Source organism: Pelodiscus sinensis, unplaced genomic scaffold (genome assembly GCF_049634645.1).
Source record: "Pelodiscus sinensis isolate JC-2024 unplaced genomic scaffold, ASM4963464v1 ctg100, whole genome shotgun sequence".
Classification (NCBI taxonomy): Eukaryota; Metazoa; Chordata; order Testudines; family Trionychidae; genus Pelodiscus; species Pelodiscus sinensis.
Window position 1 is genome coordinate 199460 of NW_027465939.1, and position 23780 is coordinate 223239.

Sequence of the window (23780 nt, forward strand, 5' to 3'; positions counted from 1 at the left end):
AGTGAGGTTGTTAAAGTATCATACATTACATGCAGCGAATCTCCCAGTTCTCGATGCAGGCTTGTAGCAGAGATGTTATAACTGCTGGCTTAAAAGTCTCTGGTTACATCCTATGTCAGGACGGGTCCACGGTTCTTCCCGGCTCACTGTTCCCTGAAAGGCTGCCTCTGGGACCAGGAGCTGAACTCAAGACCAATGGAGGTTGCCACATGGCACTTGTATACCTCTCCTGGCATCTTCCTGGCAGGAGAAGGTCACATGGTTCATCGACCAATCCTTGTGTCCCAAGTCAGCAACCATTATCCTTGCTGGCTCAGACATTTAGACATTCCTCAGGGGTGGATCGGCACCTAGAGATTCATTGTCTCTGGGCCTTGCTAATGAGCATAGCCACTGGCTGAGCATTCCTTGCCCATTGCTCTGCCTCAGACATTACTTTCCAGCACCCATACCGAGCACATGTTTCTAACTCCACACACAGACATTATGCAGGTACATGACTGGCATCTACAGAATCAGTAGAACAGAAGCTTTCATGTGACACCTCACATAGCCCCCTTTCTACTAATTTTCGGGGTAAATGCCGCCCCCATGGGTGCAGCAGTGATCTGTCTGCTTCCCATAAAAGCCAGTAATGTGACACCCTACAAAGGGGGCTGGGGCGGGTCCCTCACCTCCCCCTTGCTGGGCTGCTCACCTCTCCCAGCCCTGACTATCCGGCAAATCGGCGCAAACCTGCTGCACTGACAGACACCAGGTCTCTCCCCGCCCATCCAGCTGTCAGGGAGCTGCCTTCAGCCTCTGCTCATGCCCACATGCACATCATGTGCCACCTGGTGCCATTGCACCCCAAGGGCTCCGCTGGGGCAGGGAGAGGGGCCATCGCTGCCAGGGGCTGGCCACTGAGCGAGAGACAGGCCTGTGAGCGGTAGCAGAGCTCGTCTCCAGCCCCGTTAGCTGCATTTCGGGTGGTGCCCCCCGTCAGGAAGGGGAGGCGTGGGGGGGAGGGGCGCTTTCCGGGAGCTCAGGAAGCAGAGACCAGCCAACACTTTGTGGCTCCTCTCCGGCTCTGTGGTCTGGGCTCGCGGGTCCCAGGCTCGGCTGAGCACCTGACCCGGCCATGTGTGGGCTGACCAGGCGCCTCCCTTTCCAGTGCGTCCTGTCCGGCTCCTGGAAGAGCAGCCTGGGCTGCAAGATGATCATCTCTGGGCTCAGCGAGACTGGGGAGTTCTCAGGCTCCTACCTCCCTGCCACCATGGCCCCCAGGGTGGGCGTCTTGTTCCTGTTCCTGGGTGTGACCCGGCGGAGATGGGGGGGGGGCTAGAATTGCTTAGCTGACCGTGTTACAATATGTCGGGGGTGGCTAGTTGAATGTCAGTAGGACGATCGGTTAAGGTGCCAGAAAACACCAGTATGGACACTGGGGACACACGCGGGGGCGGGGGAATAACCCAAGGAAAACAAGACCAGGAAAAGGATGAAAGGAACAGAAAGGAGGGAAGACCTGGGGGCAGATCTCACCTCCACGACCCAGGACTCGTCTGCGCGGCCGTGAGAGCAGCCCCGCGGGATCCAGACCACACTGACCTTGCCTGGCCAAAGGGGAAGTTCACCTGCCTGATCGGGAGGGGTGAGCAGGGTCCTGTGTGCTTAGCGTGTGTTTTCCGTGTGCCTGGCAACTGTTAAGAAACAGAGCAGGGTCAGCAGCGTAGGGCACATGTGCCATAAGTGGCACGTAAGCCAATTCTGAGTGGCATGAAGCAGAGTTGTTGACTCGTGTCCCACGACTTGAACTCGAGTCCGACTTATGTCGCCTAGGTGACTCGACTCGAGACTCGACTCGGGTTCATTGTTTGTGACTTGAGACTCGACTTGAGACTCGCTAATTTTGTTAAATGGACTTGGTGGAAAAAATTGTCCAAAAATGCCGATATTGATGGCTTGTACAAAAGTGACTTGACATTTTTTGAATTAATACTCGAGACTCGACTTGAGACTTGACTTGGACTTGACAATGACGACTTGAAGACAACACTGGCATGAGGCAGGAGCTCAGTGCTCCCCCCAAGCAGCAGGACTGGACCTGGACTGCGTAGCCATGGCAACAGCTCCTCCAGTGACCAGGGCAGGTCCGGGACTGCGTAGCCATGGCAACAGCTCCTCCAGTGACCAGGGCTGGTCCGGGACTGTGTAGCCATGACAACAGCTCCTCCAGTGACCAGGGCTGGTCCGGGACTGTGTAGCCATGACAACAGCTCCTCCAGTGACCAGGGCTGGTCCGGGACTGTGTAGCCATGGCAACAGCTTCTCCAGTGACCAGAGCTGGTCCGGGACTGTGTAGCCATGGCAACAGCTCCTCCAGTGACCAGGGCTGGTCCAGGACTGTGTAGCCATGGCAACAGCTCCTCCAGTGACCAGGGCTGGTCCGGGACTGTGTAGCCATGACAACAGCTCCTCCAGTGACCAGGGCTGGTCCGGGACTGTGTAGCCATGGCAACAGCTCCTCCAGTGACCAGAGCTGGTCCGGGACTGTGTAGCCATGGCAACAGCTCCTCCAGTGACCAGGGCCGGCCCGGGACTGTGTAGCCATGGCAACAGCTCCTCCAGTGACCAGGGCTGGTCCGGGACTGTGTAGCCATGGCAACAGCTCCTCCAGTGACCAGGGCCGGCCCGGGACTGTGTAGCCATGGCAACAGCTCCTCCAGTGACCAGGGCTGGTCCGGGACTGTGTAGCCATGGCAACAGCTCCTCCAGTGACCAGAGCTGGTCCGGGACTGTGTAGCCATGGCAACAGCTCCTCCAGTGACCAGGGCTGGCCTGGGACCGTGTGGCTGTGGCAGCAACTCTCCGGTGGCGGGGCCCACCAAGCAGGACAGCTGGGAAGTCACCCCATGGTTGTGGGCGCAGCTTCAGCCCTGGGCTGGAGCTGGGCTAGGGCTGCATGGTAGCTGCTCCTGGGGCAGGCTGCAGGCCGGCTGCTGCGGCTGGGGCTGGGGCTGTGGCGTAGCCTGGGCGTGCCGGGCAGCTGCTGTGGGGGGGTGGATCAGGCTGCCGTTCTGCCACCATCACTGGTGGAGGGCGCTGGAGACGGAGGCTTGGGTGCTGCCGCGAGTATCAAGCGCCGAGCTCGAGGTGGGAGAGCCCAGCCAGGAAGAGCCAGGCCTAGGAGCACCCTGCACGGTGAGATCCACGTCCTAGCGCATTTCTTAACGAGGCTGCTAAGCGTAAGTAGGACTATTACTGACTTCCAAAGCATCGCCAGCCCCAGCCCCATACCCGTAAGGGAGCACGTTACATCTCGGCACGCCACTCCCGAGAGGTCGCCGACCCCTCAAACAGAGAGTGAGGGAATTGCCGCGTGAGGCTCCTTCACAGGGAAAAGATCTTTAAACCCACAGGAAGTTAGGCCCCCTGAGCCCTAGGCACCGGCTCGGGGGGGGGGGGGGGGGATTTGCATTCACAAGGCACTGGGTGAGGGTGCGTGTCCCTCGCACGCGGAAGTGGCAGGGAAATCTGTGTGGGTAACAACATCCTGTGCGTTAAGGTTTTGGATCCCAGAGCCCTGTGAAGTTAAGCTGGGGAAGACAAAACTCTGAGGGTGTGTCTACACAGCAGGGCTAAAGTCGGACTAAGCTACCAACGTGAGCTATGTCAATTGCATAGCTGAGGTCGAAATCGCTGAACTTGGCTTCTGGCGCTGTCTCACAGCAGGAAGTGGAAGGAAGAGCGCTCTTCTCCGGCTTCCCTTGCTCCTCGTGCAATGAGGGCTATAGGAGTCGGAGTGAGGTGTCCTCCAGCTCGACGTTATTCCGAAGTGACGCTGCTGTGTGGACACAGCCTATGGCCGCAGGCTACACGGCCCCAGGTGTGAGCTGTCAGGCTGGTCAACCTGTTCCTCCCCCTGTTTCAAGGCAGAGCTAAAGGAGTCTCTTGTAGGGTTAAATGGATTCCAGCGGACACTGGATTTGCTGGGGCTGGATTGTGCTTCGGGCCAAGAGCCAAATCCACCTGGAGCTGGCGGAGCAGCCCTGCAGGCAGCGGGGTGGCGATGGAGAGGCAGCCTGGCCAGCGCACACCAGAGAGCAGGCAGATGGTGAGTGACCAGCAGAATAAGAGAGAAGCCCCTTTGCCTCCTTTCCCCCTCCCCCCCCAGCTGGGAGGTGAGCTCTGCAGCTCCCCTTGGAGCCCTGGGTCTGCCCTGGCAGCGGGGGGCAGAGAAGGGCTGAGCACGTGGAGGGACAGTGACATGGCAGGACCCAAGACCTGAGAGGAAGAGGAAGAGGACATGGCCCTGCCTACGGGGCTGGGGCTGTTACTCACGGGTTTGGTTATGAGCCCAGGGCAAGACGTTCCCAACTTAACGCTACCTTCCGCCCCCCCGTTTATTAACAGTCTCTTCCTACACTCAGGCTCTGTGCTGTGAAGGGGGGCTATTGCCTCTCCGCGGCTCCCAGGGGTGGGGTGTGCATTTCCCAGGTTGCAGGGCAGGTGCTGAGCCAGGTCTGTGTTGGGTGGATGGAGAGGAGCCTCCACAGACCGGCTCCGTCTGGCAGAAGGGTAACACACCATGCAATATGATGTGCAATGTCAAGTTGTAATTGTACCAACGGGCAGCCCAGAGGTGCAGGAAAAGCTCATTCCCCATAAACTACCTTGTTAGTCTCTACAGTGCTACAGCATTTTTCCCTTTTGTTTTACAAGACCAGAGTAACACAGCTACCTCTCTACTACCCTGCAGTACAGGAGGAGCGAGGCGCACAGACGGGAAGGTTAAAACCCTGTGCCCTCAGGTGGCTAGTGATCAGGCTGTGGCTCTAATGAAAGGACATGAAAACTCGAAACAACCAAACCAAGCCCCACTGTAATATGCTTCTTAAGCCACTGGCCGTAAATAAATAGGAAGCTTAGCTCAGCAGAAACACTCCAACAAGCCTGATCTGCTGAAGAAGAAGGGAAACTGAGATACCCCACCTCATAAAGTTAAGAACTGAACAATGGGATCATTTATCCTCAACCCCTTAAAGGTGTATAACCCCCTTTTCCTCCCCGGGTTACTGGGGAGCAGGTCACACTCACAGGCGTGCCAGGGCGCCTGATGGTTTTAACCCAAAAGGAGATCCTGAGCACCCCAGTGGGGATGTGTTTAGCTGGGGAAAGCCCTATCCACCCCCTTGCTCATAAAGAACAGACAATGGCGGTGCCTCCACCTGGCTGGCCCTGTACACACCGGTGTGCCTTGAGAGCCGCCAGGAATAAAGTCATTCCAGCAGTAATCTGGATCTAGCTCCAGAACAACCCATATACATCTCCTAGATTACATTGGAATGAACAACCTTTACTCAACCACTTCAAGAAACAGGGTTTAACAGATTAACCAGGAATAACATTAACAACGTACACAGAAATAATAGGAACCTTATCTGGCCTGTGCGCTGCCTGTTTACCCCACTCCTCGGAACGCACAGTACCATACAGTTGCTTGAAGATTTGGCAGCTGGGGTGGATGGTTCTAGTCTCCTTTTGTGCGCTGGGTGCAGAGTAGTACTAGCCCCAGGTACAGCTGAAGGGCAATCAGAAGCAGCCTGCTAGGTTCCAGACCCAAAGGCAACTTAGCAGCTCCTGGACTGGATAAAGCTCCTCCACAGCAGCCTGGCTCCTTTTTTCCCCAAAACAAAGGGAAGAGTCCCCAGACTGCTGAGGGTCTCTCCATACAGTGGAGAGCCCAGCACACAAACCAGGAGTCACCTCCTTCCTGGTTTCCTCCAGGGCTCATGGGAATTGTAGTCTCTGGGGCTAGACTGCAGCACACAGGGTCTTCCCAGAAAATAAGCAGTGGCACCTTTTGTAAGGGGACTACAGGTAGAAGCCATTGAAACATGATCAGCCTACGAAACACAGACACAAGAGTCTGGAGTAACTCGTGGTTTGTCTGTGATCAGCAAGAACATTTGCAGAAGAAAAGAAACATTGTAAGCAATAATTTGCCCCCCCTCCCAAAAGGGGGTAGAAAAATGTTTTTCTTGTGTTTCAGAACTTCGGGGGAAACACACTGGTACTAGCTGATGAGCAAGTGAGAATGCCTTAAACCGACTGTCGTGACAAGAATTGGTTTGTGTTTGTGTTTGTGTTGGTTGTATTGTGTGTGTTTTGTTACTAAGATTGTCGTGTACTGGATTTTAAAAAAGCTCACAGATGTTTCAGAATTAAAATTACCAAAAAAAAGTGCAGTATGTAAAAATAGTTTCTGAAAACAAAATCAGTAGCAATTGGCAAATCTTACTCAGCTTCCTGTCTCCAAGCCCAGCGAAGTGCACCTGGGTCTAGGATGCAGAAGAGGAGCAGGCAAGCAGACCAGGGAAAAGCCAAAGCGCAGCCAGAGCAGAGCTCTGCCCTGAGTCCTTTAAAGCCCCGGCTCCAGTTTACCCTTTCCCACCCAGTCAAGGACAGTTGTTATCTGGCTGGCTGCTAACCACGTAGCGCTATCTGCTTCTCTGCTGGCAAACTGGGGCGAGTGGCCTATGGTTAAAACACCTGCAGGGCACAGCGTTAAACTGTGATCCCCGTGAGCGCAAAACCAATGTCAGGAAAAGTTCCTAACGCCCATATGGCTCAGGGGACCCTCATTGCAGCCAACAAGCCGAACGGCGCCCACGTGGACACGCCAGCACACGCGTTAGCTAAAGAGGGAACAACATGAGTGCTGCAAATCTCTTGGGAACAAAGAATTGCCTGGGCGCAAGCAGCCCCTTGGAGAGTTAGACACCGTGGCCAGGAAGAAGAGTGCTGGATGGAAGCCATCAACCTGGAGGAAAAGGGTTTCCGGGTACCTGGGACCGTGGGTCAGCACTGCAGGCTGAACAGGCCAGATAGCCCATGCAAAGCAGCATAACAACCACGCCCCCATATTGATACAGATGCTGAAGGTTGAGGAAGCAGCTGCTCATAAGAATATTGCCTCTTCGGGGAAGGCGCGCGGCTCTGTCCTCAGCAGGGAGCTGCTGCTGTCGCTATGGGGGTGCCCCTCCCCTAGCCAGTGAGCTCTGCGCGCAGCACCCTGAGCCTCTGGGCAGGGCTTGTTAAGCAGCAGCAGGGTCATGCTGCCGCACAGCTTAGAGAGAACGTGGCAGCTGTGGCTCCCTGGGATGCCCAGGCAGCAGCGACTCTAGTGAGGCTTCCCGGCTGCTGCCCAGCTCAGCCATGACCCTGGGAGCTGCAGCCCCCATGGAGGCAGCATGGACGCATCCTCAGCTCGTGCCTTCGTGCACCAGAGCGGAGCCCCCGTTCCTCCACCAGTTCTGTATAGTAACTCTTATCATCCCTCCATTGGCCTACTTACCACTGATAGTGAAAGGTCAATTAATTACCAAGATCGTGTTATCCCATCAAACCATCCCCTTCATAAACCCATGTAGCTTAATCTTGACGCCAGCTAGATCTTTTGCCCCCACTACTTCCCTTGGAAGGCCGTTCCAGAACCTCACTCCTCTAATGGTTAGAAACCTTCGTCTAATCTCAAGTCTAAACTTCCTACTAGCCAGCTTATATCCATTTGTTCTTGAGTCCACATTGGCATTAAGCTTAAATAATTCCTCTCCCTCCCTGGTATTTATCTCTCTAAGGGTATGTCTACACTACCCTCCTAGTTCGAACTAGCGGGGTAATGTAGGCATACCGCACTTGCAAATGAAGCACGGGATTTGAATTTCCCGGGCTTCATTTGCATAAGCCGAGCGCCGCCATTTTTAAATCCCGGCTGGTTCGAACCTGTGCCGCGCGGCTACACGTGGCACGAACTAGGTAGTTCGAACTAGGCTTCCTATTCCGAACTACCGTTACTCCTCATTCCACGAGGAGTTCGAACCAGCCGGGATTTAAAAATGGCGGCGCTCGGCTTATGCAAATGAAGCCCAGGAAATTCAAATCCCGGGCTTCATTTGCAAGTGCGGTATGCCTACATTACCCCGCTAGTTCGAACTAGGAGGGTAGTGTAGACATACCCTAATATATTTAAAGAGTGCAATCATGTCCCCCCTCAGCCTTCTGTTGGTTAAAGTAAACAAGCCAAGCTCCTTGAGTCTCCTTTCATAAGACAGGTTTTCCATTCCTCGGATCATCCTAGTGGCCCTTCTTTGTACCTGTTCCAGTTTGAATTCATCCTTCTTAAACATGGGAGACCAGAACTGCCCACAGTATTCCAACTGGGGTCTCACCAATGCCGTGTATAAAGGCATTTAACCAAACAACAAAACAAAGAAAATAACTTCACATCTAACTAGACTTTCCCTATCTACTAAATGATCCGTATGTCATGGTCCAGTCCATTCCCTTACCCAGCATTCCTTGCAGCCAGGGGAGTTCTGCCCGGTTCAATTCATCTTGTGCCCCCAGCTCCTGGCTTAATTTCACCCAAGGGAAGAAACCAAGTAGGCAGGATTCCTTCCCATTCAGATCTCAGCACCTTCTCCATTGGCTCTCCTGGCTCCCTGCCGACACCCCATCCCCTGAGTTTAACCCTTAGGTCACTGAATGCTGGGAGGTTCGGAAAAGGCCAGCACTCCTCGTTGCCATGGCAGCAGTAGGGCTGTCGGGGAAAGGCCGGACAGGGGTTTGATCGGTGTGGTCAATGCACCTCTCTGAGCCACGGGATGCTGGGAGTGCAGCAGCCACGGTCTATGAGAGAGACACTTCCACGGCCAGCGGGGTTCAGCGCCAGGGCTTGTCTGACTGGACACTTAGCCTGTGCTCCCAGCTGTGGCTCTGCTGCCCATCACAAAATGCCTCCCAGTGTGCTCTAGTCTGCTCCCATCTCCGGGGGCTCACAGCACGCTGGGGCACGTCAGTCAGTGCATCGCAGCCGAGCCGCACGGACAGCGAATGCCTGGCGCCCCAGTGCCGGGACACTCCCAAAGGGCTGCTGGCAGCAGGCCATGTGGAAGGAGCCCACAAGACTCCGTTACCACCCAGAGAGCCAGGAGCAGGGGACTCTCCATTCGCCCCATGTGGGCTGGTCCATGCTGCAGTCATGTCAGCCTCACAGAGACTCACACAGTCACTAGGGTTACCCAGCGAGCAGCAGCCCTGGACTCCATTCCACAGGGACTTGCCCATCGCTGCCCAGGTCTCACGCCCCTTTTCACTTTCTATTTCTGAGAAATTAATCTTAAGCAAACACGGCATCTAGGTCTGTGACGAGCTGGCCAGTGAGAAAACGGCTCAGGTCCCAGCCCCGCCTCTCTCACGGGCTATAAATAGGGACCCAACTGGGAGACCCGGACACCAGACCCTGCAGGAGATCCCTCTGCCACCCACACGCGGCTTCCACTCCCAGTAACAATGGGGGGAATCGGCGTCTCTCTGTCCATTGTCCTGGCTCTGGTGACCCTCAGTTCTAGTGATGCTGGTTCTGGTGACCCTCAAAAGACAAAGGTACTAGTCAAGATGAGTGGCTGGCAGGCCCAGCACTGGTCTGGGGCCGGATGAGGGGCTGAGGGGCTCTGTGCTGGCTCTGGGGCAGGGTGAGGGGCCATGGGAGTTGGGCGCTAGCTCTAGGGCAGGAGGAGGTCACAAGGGGGCTGGACACTGGCTCTGGGGCAGGGTGAGGGGCTGAAGGGGCTGGGTGCTGGCTCTGGGGCAGGATTGGGTGTTGGGGGGCTGGATTCTGGCTCTCGGGCAGAGCGAGGGGCTGAGGAGGCTGGGCTCTGGCTCTAGGGCAGAGTAGGGGGCTGGGCACTGGCTCTGGGGCAGGAGGAGGATTGAGGGGGCTGGGCACTGGCTCTGGGGCAGGAGGAGGATTGAGGGGGCTGAGCACTGGCTTTGGCCTCAGAGCGCACGGCTGGGGGTTCGTCTGGCGCCCGCAGCTCCCCGGGGTTCCAGGACCCAGGCCAGGCCCGTTGGCTCTCTTGGGGTCCTGGGGCCCCGGCCTCACGCCATGCGTGGGAACACGTCTGCTCCCCTTTCAGTGTGACCTGTCCGGCCTGTGGCGGAACGAGCTGGGCTCGCTGATGGAGATACATGACGTTAACGAGGCGGGAGAATTCTCCGGCGAGTACCTCACAGCCGTGACGGCCACCAGCAACTGTATCCAGAACTCGCCCCTGAAGGGAGCCCAGCATCATACAAAGGCAGAGACGTCTCCGGTCTTCGGCTTCACTGTGAACTGGGAGTTCTCAAGTACGTGCCGTGCGCCGCGCTGGGCTGGGGGTTCCCGTCGGCGTGAGCGGGGCACGCGGAGCGATGGTTTCTTTTCTTGTCGGGACAGAAATCCTGGTGGGGAGGGTGTGGCTGGCTGCAGCCAGTGGGTTGAGGGGTAAAATCGCCTGCACACGGCCTGGCGCGCCCCTCACTGGCGCCTGTGCCCGGGTCCACTCGCCCCCTTTCCGAGGGGCAGTAGCATCTTGGCAGGGCTCAGCAAACAGCCACAAGGAAGGTCCCAGCCCCAGGAACGCAGCCTCTCAGGCAGGGCAGGAGCAGCTTGGAGGGTGGGGTAGTGTTCGCCCATGGGCTCCGGGTGCATTTGCTCGAGGGCTCTGGGTGCGTTTGCCAGTGGGCTTTTGGTGCGTTCACTCGTGGGCTTGGGGTGTGTTCAGCACAGCGAGCTCACCCCAAACTTAACAGCTGGACACACACACACGTGCCCAGCTGACGTTTCCTTGTGCCCTAATTCAAGGGAGCTGGCCCCCGGGGACAGAGGCTGAGGCTCTCGCAATGCCCAGGGCTCTGCCCAAAGCTCCAGTTACACCCACTCACCAGCGGCTAATCTAGTGGGTCCTGGAGAGCCGAGGGGGAGAGGTTCCCAGACGGCGGCTGGTCACTGGGCAGCCCATGACAGACCCGGGGGCAGTGAGACCGGCGAGGGGCCTGGCGTGTGCGGGGGGTGGAATGAGGCCCGAGGGGGCTGCCCCAGGGCAGGGCAGAACCGTGCCGAGCTGGCTATGGTCAGTGTTAGAAAAGAAGAGGTGGCCCAGAGGCAGATGGGGTAACAGGGCCCCCGTGTTGCTGATACTCGTTCCGCCTCAGATTTCACCCACATGAGAAGCGAGTGAGCAGGAATGTGCCGGAGTGCACCCTTTATGTAAATACACTGGTCAGTTACATCCCTCATTTTTTGAGGATTAATATTAGTTCAGACTAACGCGTCCCGGCGCACACTTCCTGGTTTGAATCAGCTGTGATTCGAACTAGCGCGCCAGCGAGATCATGTTAATTAAGCGCGGGATATTTAAATCCCCGCTTCATTAACTACTTCGGTCGTCTCCATTTGCATCCTACTCCGAACTCGGGATGCAGTGTAGACGTACCCTAGTTTAGTAGCGTGGATACCCATCTAATGTGTGATAGTCACCGGGGCACTATAACTACACCCACCCCTGCTTACTGTCTACAGCTGTTCAGCTGACATCTGCTGGTTTCACATCACGAAACTCCTGGCATCCGCCGCTTCCACGGGGTGCAGGGTCTGTGACACTGACTGTAATTCACAGCGGGGAAGGGGGGTGGGTAACACACAGGCCGTTGGTTAAAAAGTTGCATCGTGGGTACAGATCCTATGCACGCAGGAAAAGAAAACTCCAGCAAGGCCATGACTCAGTAGAAGCAGGGTCTGCCCGCACCAGGCCCCCCATAGTCACAGGGACTCAGACCCATTGAACTCTGACATGCCCCAACACTGAGGGGAAGGCAGCAGACTTTGGCCCGGGCGTCGAGATGTGGGGCAGGGAGACGGAGGAGCCCGTGTTCCCTGGCCTGCAGGCCTCTCCCCTTCCTGGCCCTGCCGCGTCTCTGGAAAACAGTGTCATTGTGCTGAGCCGCCGTCTGGGTCAGTGCCTGGGAACATGCCACCCCGGGCAGCACTGCTGTCACCCCACACAGCGCCCAGCACCCCCGGATCCCTGGGGCCACACGGCGTGTCCCTCCCTCTGACTTCTGCTTGCTCCCTCGCAGACTCCACCACCGTCTTTGTGGGCCAGTGCTTCATGGATGCTCGTGGGAATGAAACTCTGAAGACCACGTGGCTCCTGCGTGAGGAGGTCGGATCTCTTGGAGATGACTGGGGGGCCACCAGGTGGGTGTTGGGCACAGCCTGGCTGGGAGCCAAGGTGCTTCCTCTGGAGCGGGACGGCAGATTCTGGCCCTGTCACGCCCCAGAGCTGTGTCGGATCCCCCGGTGGGTCAGGCTGGGGCTGGACGCACGTCCGCCTACAGCCCTTCTCCAGGAACTAACTAATGGGGACCACCCCTGGGGGGGGGGCCCTGGGGAGCCAGGTCAGTGGGCAGGGACAAGCACAAAGCATGGCCTTGCTGGCCCACCAGGAGGGGGTGGCTGGATGTGCAGCCCCCAGGGTGCTTCTGGGTGAAAGTGGGGCCAGGCCAGGGTGGAGCACTTGCAGCCACTCTGCATACCATGGCATCTGGGCCCCCCCAAATGAAGCACTGGAAGGAATTGCCTGCTGCCCCTCCCTGCCCTCCGTGGGTCTACTGAGTCCCCGTGAGGTGTAGACTGAAGGAGGGGAGCCCTGGCAACTGGGGGACAAATGCAAAGTACTGTCCGTAAGAAGGAACTATTCATGTCACACACACAGAATGGGAAGCATCTCTCTAGGAAGGAGAACGGCAGAAAGGGATCTAGGGGTCATAGTGGACTACAAGCTGAATATGAGTCAGCAGTGTGATGCTGTTGCAAAGAAAGCAAATATGATTCTGGGAGGCATTAACAGGTGTGTTGTGAGCAAGACAGGAGGAGTCATTCTTCCACTCTGCTCTGTGCTGATTAGGCCTCAGCTTGAGTATCGTGTCCAGTTCTGGGCACCACATTTCAAGAACGATGTGGAGAAATTGGAGAGGGTCCAGAGAGGAGCAATGAGAATGATGGACGGTCTAGAGAACATGAGCGATGCGGGAAGGCTGATAGAACTGGGCTTCTTTAGTTTGGAAAGGAGCAGACTGAGAGGGGACACGATAGCAGCTTTCAAGTATCTAACAGGGTGTCACAGGGAGGAGGGAGAAAACTTGTTCATCTAGGCCTCTGAGGACAGGACAAGAAGCAAGGGGCTGAAACTGCAGCAGGGGAGGTTTAGGGAAAATTCCTGCCTGCCAGGGGGATGAAACACGGGAATAAGTTGCCAGGGGAGGTTGTGGAATCTCTGCCCCTGGAGACGGTGTCTGGCCCTGTGGGGAGGGCAGGGGGCTGGACTTGATGCCTCTCAGGGTCCCTTCCTGTTCTGTGATTCTGTGATTTTATGAATTGTCACTTCTGGTCCCTGAACTTCATGGCTCACTTGGTGTGACGGCGCGTTGGGGGTCCCCCGTCTCCTGCACCCTGAAATGGCACAAACAGACTGCACCAGCCGGTGGAATTGAGGAAGTTTATTGCCTCTCCAGGGTACAGCACAGCACAGATGGAATCTGGTCACAGAGCTGGGCTAGGATGCCTCAGGCCCCCTTGAGATGGGGGAGACTGGGCCCCTAAACTCCAGCCCCTTCTCCTAGCCTGTCTCCTCCATGCTCCCAGACAGCAACTAACTAACCCTCTTCCAGCCCTGCCCCCCAGCCAGGGCAGCATTCACCTTCCTTTGTTCCTCTCCATGGGGGGTGTCTGGCCACTGGTTGCATAGTGACTCATCCTGTTTTGCTGGGTCGTGGTACCCACGGCAGCCAGTGGGGGTTCCCCCAGAGCCAGCAGCATAGAAACCAGCCAGGTACCCCCACTACGTCACACTTGGTGCTCCTGGTTCTCCTTGTATGAGGGTTCCCCAAGCGCAGGCCCTGGGCCAGTAACCCCAGCTCTGTGCTTCTCCACAGGGTCGGCACAAATGATTTCACACGGGAACTAAAGCTGGTGCAAATCCCTCAGAATCACTCTCCACAGTGTGGGACTCCTGCTCCACTATCACCGTGAATATGCTGTCTGCCCCATGGCTCCTTTGTCTGCCCCACAACTCCTATGCCTGCCCCACGGCTCCTGTGCCTGCCCCACAGCTCCTGCGCCCGCCCCATGGCTCCTGCGCCTGCCCCACAGCTCCTGTACCTGCCCCACGGCTCCTGCACCCACCCCACGGCTCCTGTGCCTGCCCCACAGCTCCTGTACCTGCCCCACAGCTCCTGCACCCACCCCACGGCTCCTGTGCCTGCCCCACAGCTCCTGTACCCGCCCCACGGCTCCTGTGACCGCCCCACGGCTCCTGTGCCTGCCCCACAGCTCCTGCGCCCGCCCCATGGCTCCTGTGACCGCCCCACAGCTCCTGAGCCTGCCCCACAGCTCCTGTGACCGCCCCACGGCTCCTGTGACCGCCCCACAGCTCCTGTACCCGCCCCACGGCTCCTGTGACCGCCCCACGGCTCCTGTGACCGCCCCACAGCTCCTGAGCCTGCCCCACAGCTCCTGTGCCTGCCCCACAGCTCCTGCGCCCGCCCCATGGCTCCTGTGCCTGCCCCACAGCTCCTGTACCTGCCCCACGGCTCCTGCACCCACCCCACGGCTCCTGTGCCTGCCCCACAGCTCCTGCGCCCGCCCCATGGCTCCTGTGCCTGCCCCACAGCTCCTGTACCTGCCCCACGGCTCCTGCACCCACCCCACGGCTCCTGTGCCTGCCCCACAGCTCCTGTACCTGCCCCACAGCTCCTGCACCCACCCCACGGCTCCTGTGCCTGCCCCACAGCTCCTGTACCCGCCCCACGGCTCCTGTGACCGCCCCACGGCTCCTGTGACCGCCCCACAGCTCCTGAGCCTGCCCCACAGCTCCTGTGACCGCCCCACGGCTCCTGTGCCCGCCTGGTCTGGACTGGATCTGGCTCTCTGGAGAGCGTCTCGCCCGGCTGTTTGCTGGGCTGCAGTCGCCGTCTGTCTCCATCTCCCCTCGCTCTCCGGCTGCCCTGCCCCCCACGGCAGTTCAGCTCCTTTCCCCATAAAGCTCTAGCGAGGGAGGCAAACGAGTCTCCTGTGTTTTATTGCCTCGGCTCATTTGGGCGTGACCTGACCTGCCCCTCGCTGGCTCCTGGCAGCTGCTGGAATCTCTCCCAGGGCATTTCGGGGACACCCTGGTGGCTCGGTTGCCCCGGCTCTTGCCATTCGTTCCTCTCTGTGGACCAGGGGCAGAGAGGGCACTGAGCTGGGCAGGGAGATGCTGCTGCCCTTCTCCATGGCCTCTGGGCGAGCCCAGGCCTAGCCCCGCCCGGCACCCCCAGCCCCAGGCTCACTTCTCTGGGCGTCGCTCCCTGGTGAGCCTGGTGTCCGGGTACCAAACACACGTTGTTCTGGGGGGAATGTCCCACCCTCTGGGAGCTGGTTTGCAAATAGCTCTCAGGCCCCACGTGCAGACGGGTCCATGCTCCCCAGCGACCCGGCCAGGCAAGCGATGGGAATGGCCCCAGGCATCGGCCGTGAGGGCTGCCCAGTGAATAGGTCCCCCCTCTCTGGCTCAGCAAGTCAGCGCCCCCCCTTCCCCGCTTGTCCCCTGCCCACCCCTGGCTCACCAGGCTGCTTTGCTGTGCCTGGGGACAGACACAAAGGCCGGCAGGGCCCTTGGCAGGTCACTTAGTCCAGTGCCCTGCAGTCATTGCTCCTCGTTCTGCCACCCGCCCCCACGGAGAACAGCCTCTCGCTGGCCTCTCTGCAGGGAGCTGCAGGCTGCTCTCAAATCCCCCCCCACTCTGCTCTTCTGCAGACTGAACAAACCCCAATCCCTCAGCCTCTCCGCGTAGGCCATGTGCTCCAGCCCCGAATCATTCTGGTCACCTCCGCTGGACCCTCTCCAATGCGTCCACGTCCTTTTTGTAGTGGGGGGCCCAGAACTGGACACACACTCCAGATGAGGCCTCCCCAGAGCCGAATAAAGGGGAATAGTCACTTCTCTAGATCTGCTGGCCATGCTCCCATCAAAGCAAAAGATTTCTCTGTGTTTAGATGGCTAACAAAAAGCTTTATTGATCAATAAGTGTGACAGGGCGCCTGCCCTGCACTGGGCCTTTAAGCCCAAGGCTCAGGCCCCGAGCCTGAGGGAAGCTGGAAGACCAGCTGAGATGGTTAGGCTAATGAGCCCAGCTGCCAGCTATAAAAAGAGAGGCCCAGTTGCTGGAGAGGGGGAGGGCTGACTGCAGAGGCAGCAGGAGCTCCAGGGAGGGATACAGCTGCAGGAGAGGGACTGGAGAGGGAAGCTCTCCCTCAGCAGTTGCCGGGGGCTCCAGGAGAGGCCGGGAGGAAAGCAGAGGCGAGTTGGTGTCACCTGGAGACTACCTGCCGAGGGGACGCCGGCCTGGAGATCGCAGCCAGCTGGGCAAGGCCAGGTAGGAAGTGGCCCAGGGCAGGAGCGGGAGGCGCCCCTCTTGGCCCGAGAGACTTGGTGGGTTTTGGCTAGCTAGCCCCACCGAGGGAGTGACCCTATACCTGGTTGCTCACAGGGCCCTGGGCCGGGACCCGGTGGAGTAGGGTGGGCCCGGGTCCCCCTACCGGGGGGGTGCCCAGCTACGACGAGAATCTGTTTGTAGACTCGGCCTGTTTAAAGGGCCAGTATAAACTGCTGTGAAGCCGATGATGAGCAACCCATACAGACTGTAACTCGCCCTGAGATGGGCCATGTGAAGACAGTCGGGGGCACTGAGGCTACTGGGGGGGCGTGCGCCCCATGACAGATGGTGGAGAATGTGGGTATCACCCCAACCCCAAGGTAAAAGAGGGGTCTTCATGAACCAATAGTGGTCCGTCGGCCACGGGACTAGAACGGGAGTTAAAAAAAAAAAAAAAAACAACTTTTTTTTTTTTTCCTTATGAGAATGAATAAGTATTGGAGGGCCTGGGAGGCCCTACAGGCTTGGCCATGGAAAAAGGGGAGCCGGCCACGGAAAAGGGGTGACCCTGGACTCCATAATAAACCAGGCCCCAAGAGTTGGGGGCAAGGGCCGAGCCTGAAAACGTGTTGGGCCTGTGGGCGCAAGGGACACGTGAGGAGGGAGTGCCCCTATGGGGTGGGAGCCAGGAGGCCCCACCCAGCTAATAGGAACAAAGGGAGAGCAGCCCCGGTGAAGGTAACCGGGGAGGCACGGATATGCTGGGCCTGTGGGGAGCCCGGCCACCTACGGAGGGCATGTCCGAGTAGGACCAGGGAAGCCCCAGCCTGCTCAAGGGGAAGGATGAAGAGCCAAAGCCCCGGGAGGAGGCTGGGGGACCACCAGCCCTTGACGTTAAGGGGAACCGAAGGGCGAACAGAAGGTGGTTTGGACCCAGGTGAAATCAATGAGCAGGGGAGCTCAGGCGGGAAGCCCTCCCAGAGGTCGTACGGGCCGGTACCCATAGGACCCCGGCGGGCCGGCGACGCCCCTACCGAGGGTGTGTATGGCCAGGTGATGGCTGAGGACCTCCGAGCGAGACCACAGGATAGGACAAAGATTACCCTACAGGTAAAGCTGGAGGGGAAGCCAGTGACCGCCCTGGTGGACTCTGGGTGCAGCCAGACAATGGTACGGACGGAGCTGGTCCCAGAGTGGGAGGCAGCAGGGGGAAACATCGCCATGCAATGCATACATGGAGATGTCCGGACCTACCCCACGGGGTGGGTTCGCCTGTCAGATGGGGTGGACGAAGCAATCTGCCGGGTAGCGTTAGCCTCGAAACTGGTATACCCGGTACTGCTGGGCCGGGACTGGCTGGGGTTCAGACGCATCCTGCATGAATGGGATGCGCAGGAGCAACCGCCACTAGCTGGGGGTGGCGAACTCGACAAGGGGCATGTCCCAAGGGCCAAGGGAGGAGCCCGAACCGGAGAAAACCCTCGCTTCAGAGGAGGTAGGAGGGGAAGAGGACTTCCAAAGAGACCAGCGAGAAGACCCCTCCTTAACCCATGCCTGGGAACAAGCGACTGGAGAGAACGGAGACCCCGACGGGACAGCGCCCCGACCAACCCCGCGATTCGAGGTAAGAGCCGACCGGTTATATCGGGTCGCGCGGACGGCTGAAGGGCAGACGGAGGTTACCCAGCTGTTGGTCCCGGCAAGATTCCGAAGGCGGGTATTAGACCTTGTGCATGCTAATCCCTGGGCAGGCCATCTGGGGCGTGAAAAAACCCTACAGCGCATAACACAAAGGTTCTTTTGGCCGGGGATTTATAAGGAAGTCCGAGACTTTTGTGAGTCCTGCCCAGACTGCCAGAAGACGGGACAGGGAGGGGTACCAAAAGCCCCTTTAGTTCCCCTCCCCGTGGTAGAGGTACCATTCGACCGGGTGGCTTTAGACCTAGTAGGACCTCTGGAGAGGTCCCGAAGAGGACATCAATATATAATGGTTATAATTGACTATGCCACCCGATACCCGGAGGCGGTCCCCCTTAAGAATACGACAGCGTCAACGCTGGCACAGGAATTGGTGCAAGTATTCTCCCGGGTGGGAATCCCGAGGGAAATATTAACAGACCAAGGGACCAATGTGACCTCTAAGCTGATGGCAGAACTTTGCCGCCTATTAAACATTAAGGCATTGCGTACCTCAGTTTACCATCCCCAGACAGATGGACTTGTCGAACGCTTTAACAGGACACTAAAGGGGATGTTGCGGCGGTTTGTGGAGCTAGACCCAAAGGACTGGGACCGGTTATTACCGGCCTTATTATTCGCAGTCCGGGAGGTGCCCCAGGCCTCAACGGGATTTTCCCCATTTGAATTGCTGTATGGCCGACAACCCCGGGGGATATTGGACTTGGTGCGGGAGGCCTGGGAGGAACAGGATTCAAGGGTGAAGGGTACGGTACCGTATATTTTGGACTTACAAAAACGACTCCGAACCGTAGGTGAACTGGCTAAAGAGAATCTTCTCCAAGCCCAAAATAGGCAGGCCCAATATTATAATCGAGGGGCCAAATCCAGAACATTTCAACCAGGCGACCGGGTACTCCTGCTGTTACCAACACCAGACTCGAAATTACTGGCCAAATGGCAAGGACCCTTCGAGGTCATACGGCAGGTGGGGCCAGTTGATTACGAGATCAGATTATCAGGAAAACGGAAGGACAAGCAGATCTATCATGTCAATTTACTAAAGAAGTGGAATGCACGGGAGGGTATGCTTGTCACCTTACAGCAACCAGAGCCGGAGCTTGGACCCTGGGGAGGCGACTTGGAGGCAGAAGGGGCAACGCATATCGGGGCAGAGTTGACGGAGGCACAATGCCGAGAGATGAACGCCCTTCTGCGGGAATACAAACAGGTCTTAACTACACAACCGGGCAAGACTGCCTTGACGAGCCACCATATCGCGACAACCCCAGGTAAAAAGATCCGGGACCACATGCGGCCCCTCCCCAAGAAAATGTGGGAGCCCGTTCGGGAAGAGCTGCAACGGATGTTGCAAATGGGGGTGGTCAGGGAGTCGAGAAGCGAGTGGCGCAGTCCCATCGTATTGGTGCCTAAGTCTGACGGCACGATGCGCTTCTGCATAGACTTCCGGAAAGTCAACGCAATTTCACGATTTGACGCTTATCCTATGCCCAGAGTAAATGAACTGTTGGAACGGTTGGGTAAAGCACATTACATCTCTACGCTCGACCTCACTAAGGGGTATTGGCAGATTCCCTTGACGCCAGCCTCGGAGGATAAGACCGCATTTGCCACACCATTTGGCCTGTTCCAGTTCACCACAATGCCATTTGGATTGAACGGGGCAGCAGCGACGTTCCAGAGGCTAATGGACAAGGTATTATACAAACATCAGGAATATGCTGCTGCATATATTGATGACATTGTCATTTATAGTGAAACCTGGCGGGAACATCTGCAACATCTAAAGGCGGTCCTTGGGGCCCTGGTCGACGCCAAACTCACGGCTAACCCCGGTAAGTGTCACTTTGGACAAAGGGAAGTATCCTATTTAGGTTATGTGGTGGGGCAGGGAAGGATAAAACCGCAGGTGGACAAGGTGGAGGCCCTACGAAGCTACAAAGCCCCCACCACAAAAAGGCAAGTCCGCCAATTCCTGGGATTAGCCAGTTACTATCGGCGGTTCATCCCGGAGTTTGCCACGATTGCGGCGCCCTTGACAGACTTGACCCAAAATGCACGACCCCAAAGGGTCCAGTGGACCGCGCAATGTGAGGCAGCGTTCCAAACGTTAAAGCGCCGATTGATGCAGACACCGGTTCTCCATCAACCGGACTTTACTAAACCATTTATAGTACAGACAGACGCGTCAGACCGAGGACTAGGAGCCGTCCTCTCGCAGGAGCAGGAAGGGGAGGAACACCCCATCCTGTATTTGAGCAGGAAATTACTACCCCGGGAGCTACAATATGCCACGATCGAGAAAGAGGCCCTGGCGGCTAAGTGGGCAATAGAGGCACTCCGCTATTATCTGCTAGGGGGGACCTTCACCTTGATAACAGACCACGCACCATTACGATGGATCCAGACGATGAAGGAAACCAATCCGCGGGTCATGAGATGGTACTTGGCCTTGCAGCCTTATAAATTTGAGGTCTGTCATAGGCCGGGGAAAACCCATAACAATGCAGATTTTTTTTCTAGGTCCCTAGCCAATAGCGAGGCGCCAGAAGGGGATGGAGTCCTGGGAGAAGGGGCGAGAGAGGGGGCAGTGGAGTCCCATACCAGCATTGGCGGGGTGACCCTCTGGGGAGCACGCCTGCCGACCCGCCGACATTGCGGCGCATGCTCAGAGGCCGTGAGGGCGAGCCCGAGGGCAGTTAAGGCCTCCAGGGATACCAGGCCCCGAGGGAAGGGATAAGAGAGGCCTGGCTGGGACTGGCAGAAGAAGGGAAGCACGAGCCGAAGGGGAAGGTGTGTGACAGGGCGCCTGCCCTGCACTGGGCCTTTAAGCCCAAGGCTCAGGCCCCAAGCCTGAGGGAAGCTGGAAGACCAGCTGAGATGGTTAGGCTAATGAGCCCAGCTGCCAGCTATAAAAAGAGAGGCCCAGTTGCTGGAGAGGGGGAGGGCTGACTGCAGAGGCAGCAGGAGCTCCAGGGAGGGATACAGCTGCAGGAGAGGGACTGGAGAGGGACGCTCTCCCTCAGCAGTTGCCGGGGGCTCCAGGAGAGGCCTGGAGGAAAGCAGAGGCGAGTTGGTGTCACCTGGAGACTACCTGCCGAGGGGACGCCGGCCTGGAGATCGCAGCCAGCTGGGCAAGGCCAGGTAGGAAGTGGCCCAGGGCAGGAGCGGGAGGCGCCCCTCTTGGCCCGAGAGACTTGGTGGGTTTTGGCTAGCTAGCCCCACCGAGGGAGTGACCCTATACCTGGTTGCTCACAGGGCCCTGGGCCGGGACCCGGTGGAGTAGGGTGGGCCCGGGTCCCCCTACCGGGGGGTGCCCAGCTACGACGAGAATCTGTTTGTAGACTCGGCCTGTTTAAAGGGCCAGTATAAACTGCTGTGAAGCCGATGATGAGCAACCCATACAGACTGTAACTCGCCCTGAGATGGGCCATGTGAAGACAGTCGGGGGCACTGAGGCTACTGGGGGGGCGTGCGCCCCATGACAATAAGGCACAAAGTGAGCCAAACGTGATCCCAGCAGCGCCCGGCCCAGTAAGGCTGTTCAACACAATCAATCCTAGTATTTTATACCCTTAACCAAACAAGTCTGCCATCAGGGCAAGAAATCAAAGTGAACTTCAAAGAGAAACTACTATCAGCAAAGAAAGAAACAGGTTTTAGGGTGTAGGAACTTCAGTTCAAAATAGTTCATTAATTCATTCCAACAGCTCATCCTTTCTGAAGCATACGTGCAGAAGCGAGAAACTTAAATGGCTTCTGTTATATGAAGTGGCTTTTAGCTAAATAGGAAATGGTTTCCAGAACTCCCCCCTTTTAGCCTTTTAAAGGCTAACTTTGAAGACATTTCATTAATTTATTTCCATCAAAGTATTTACGTACATCTCTTGTTCCTTTCTTTGCTCATCATGTTTTAACATCATAAGTTCCACATTCTTTTTGGCAAGGGTCTGTCCCGTGTTTTTCAGAATATAAGAAATACAGCATTTGATTAACAAGAAACAGAAATACAGGCAGTCCCCGGGTTACATACAAGATAGGGACTGTAGGTTTGCTCTTAAGTTGAATTTGTATGTAAGTCGGAACTGGTACATATTGTAGGGGAAACTCTAGCCAAATATTTCTCCAGAGCTCAGTTTTATTCTCCCACACCTCACTTCCCTCAGTCCTTTATTCTCAAGCTGAGGTGTCTACTGAGGGAGTTGGCAAATGTCATTGAGGAGCCTTTGGCTATTCTCTTTGAAAAGTCGTGGAGATTGGGAGAAATCCCGGATGACTGGAAAAAGGCAAATGTAGGGCCCAGCTTCAAAAAAGGGAAGAAGGATGATCCAGGGAACTATAGGCCGGTCAGTCTTACCTCAGTCCCTGGAAAAATCATGGAAGGGATCCTTAAGGAATCCATATTGAGGCACTTGGATGAGAGGAAAGTGATTAGGAATAGTCAGCATGGATTCACAAAGGGCAAGTCGTGCCTGACCAATCTGATTAGCTTCTATGATGAGGTAACTGGCTCTGTGGACATGGGGAAGTCAGTGGATGTGATAGACCTTGACTTTAGCAAGGCTTTTGATACGGTCTCCCACAATATTCTTGCCAGCAAGTTAAGGGATTGTGGATTGGATAAATGGACGGTAAGATGGATAGAAAGATGGCTAGAAAGCCGGGCCCAGCGGGTAGTGATCAACGGTTCGATGTCAGGATGGCGGTCGGTTTCTAGCAGAGTGCCCCAAGGTTCGGTTCTAGGACCGGTTTTGTTCAATATCTTTATTAATGACCTGGAGGAGGGGATGGATTGCACCCTCAGCAAGTTTGCGGATGACACTAAGCTGGGGGGAGAGGTAGATACGCTTAAGGGCAGAGATAGGGTACAGAATGACTTAGACAAATTGGAGGATTGGGCCACAAGAAATCTGATGAGGTTGAACAAGGACAAGTGTAGAGTCCTGCCCTTGGGACGGAAGAATCCCAAGCATTGGTACAGGCTGGGGACCGACTGGCTAAGTAGCAGTTCTGCAGAAAAGGACCTGGGGGTTACAGTGGATGAGAAGCTGGAGATGAGTCAACTGTGCCCTTGTAGCCAAGAAGGCTAATGGCATATTAGGTTGCATTAAGAGGAGCATTGTCAGCAGATCCAGAGATGTCATCATTCCCCTTTATTCGGCTTTGGTGAGGCCGCATCTGGAGTATTGTGTCCAGTTCTGGGCCCCCCCCACTACAGAAAGGATGTGGACGCATTGGAGAGGGTCCAGCGGAGGGCAACCAAAATGATTAGGGGGCTGGAGCATATGACTTACGAGGAGAGGCTGAGGGAGTTGGGTCTGTTTAGTCTGCAGAAGCGAAGAGTGAGGGGGGATTTGAGAGCAGCCTTCAGCTTCCTGAAGGGAGGTTCCAAAGAGGCTGGAGAGAGGCTGTTCTCAGTAGTGACAGGTGGCACAACAAGGAGCAATGGGCTCAAGTTGTGGTGGGAGAGGTCCAGGTTGGATATTAGGAAAAACTATTTCCCTAGGAGGGTGGGGAAGCACTGGAATGGGTTACCTAGGGAAGTAGTGGAGTCTCCATCCCTAGAGGTGTTTAAGTCTCGGCTTGACAAAGCCCTGGCCGGGTTGATTTGGTTGGGTTGGTCCTGCCTAGCGCAGGGGGCTGGACTTGACTCGTGGGTCTCTTCCAGCTCTGTGGTTCTGATTCTAGGAGCGGAGCTGTCTGAGTCTAGCCCCAGGGGGGAGCCTGGCTCGGGCTGGCTGAGGCACCACAGGTTGGGGTCCCTGCCATGACCACTGGGCCGGCAGGTGGGAAGGGCAGCTGGG

The 23780-nt window shown here is 56.9% G+C and overlaps 1 protein-coding gene across 3 annotated transcripts; it reads left to right on the top strand.

Moving 5' to 3' along the window:
• Positions 1 to 2317: 2317 nt before the first annotated feature.
• On the top strand, positions 2318 to 14004 carry LOC102455010 (avidin-like). 3 transcript variants are annotated; one of them, XM_075917099.1, is made up of 5 exons: positions 2318 to 5024; positions 6032 to 6070; positions 9960 to 10170; positions 11941 to 12061; positions 13798 to 14004. In XM_075917099.1, exons 1-5 carry the CDS (start codon positions 4995 to 4997, stop codon positions 13892 to 13894), a joined length of 498 nt encoding a protein of 165 aa, XP_075773214.1. In that variant the 5' UTR covers positions 2318 to 4994; the 3' UTR covers positions 13895 to 14004. The 3 variants fall into 3 exon arrangements, with proteins under 3 accessions (XP_075773214.1, XP_075773213.1, XP_025045737.2); XM_075917098.1 differs by having other exon boundaries at positions 2327 to 4093; positions 13798 to 14003; XM_025189952.2 differs by lacking the exons at positions 2318 to 5024; positions 6032 to 6070 and adding an exon at positions 7980 to 9426.
• Positions 14005 to 23780: the final 9776 nt, after the last annotated feature.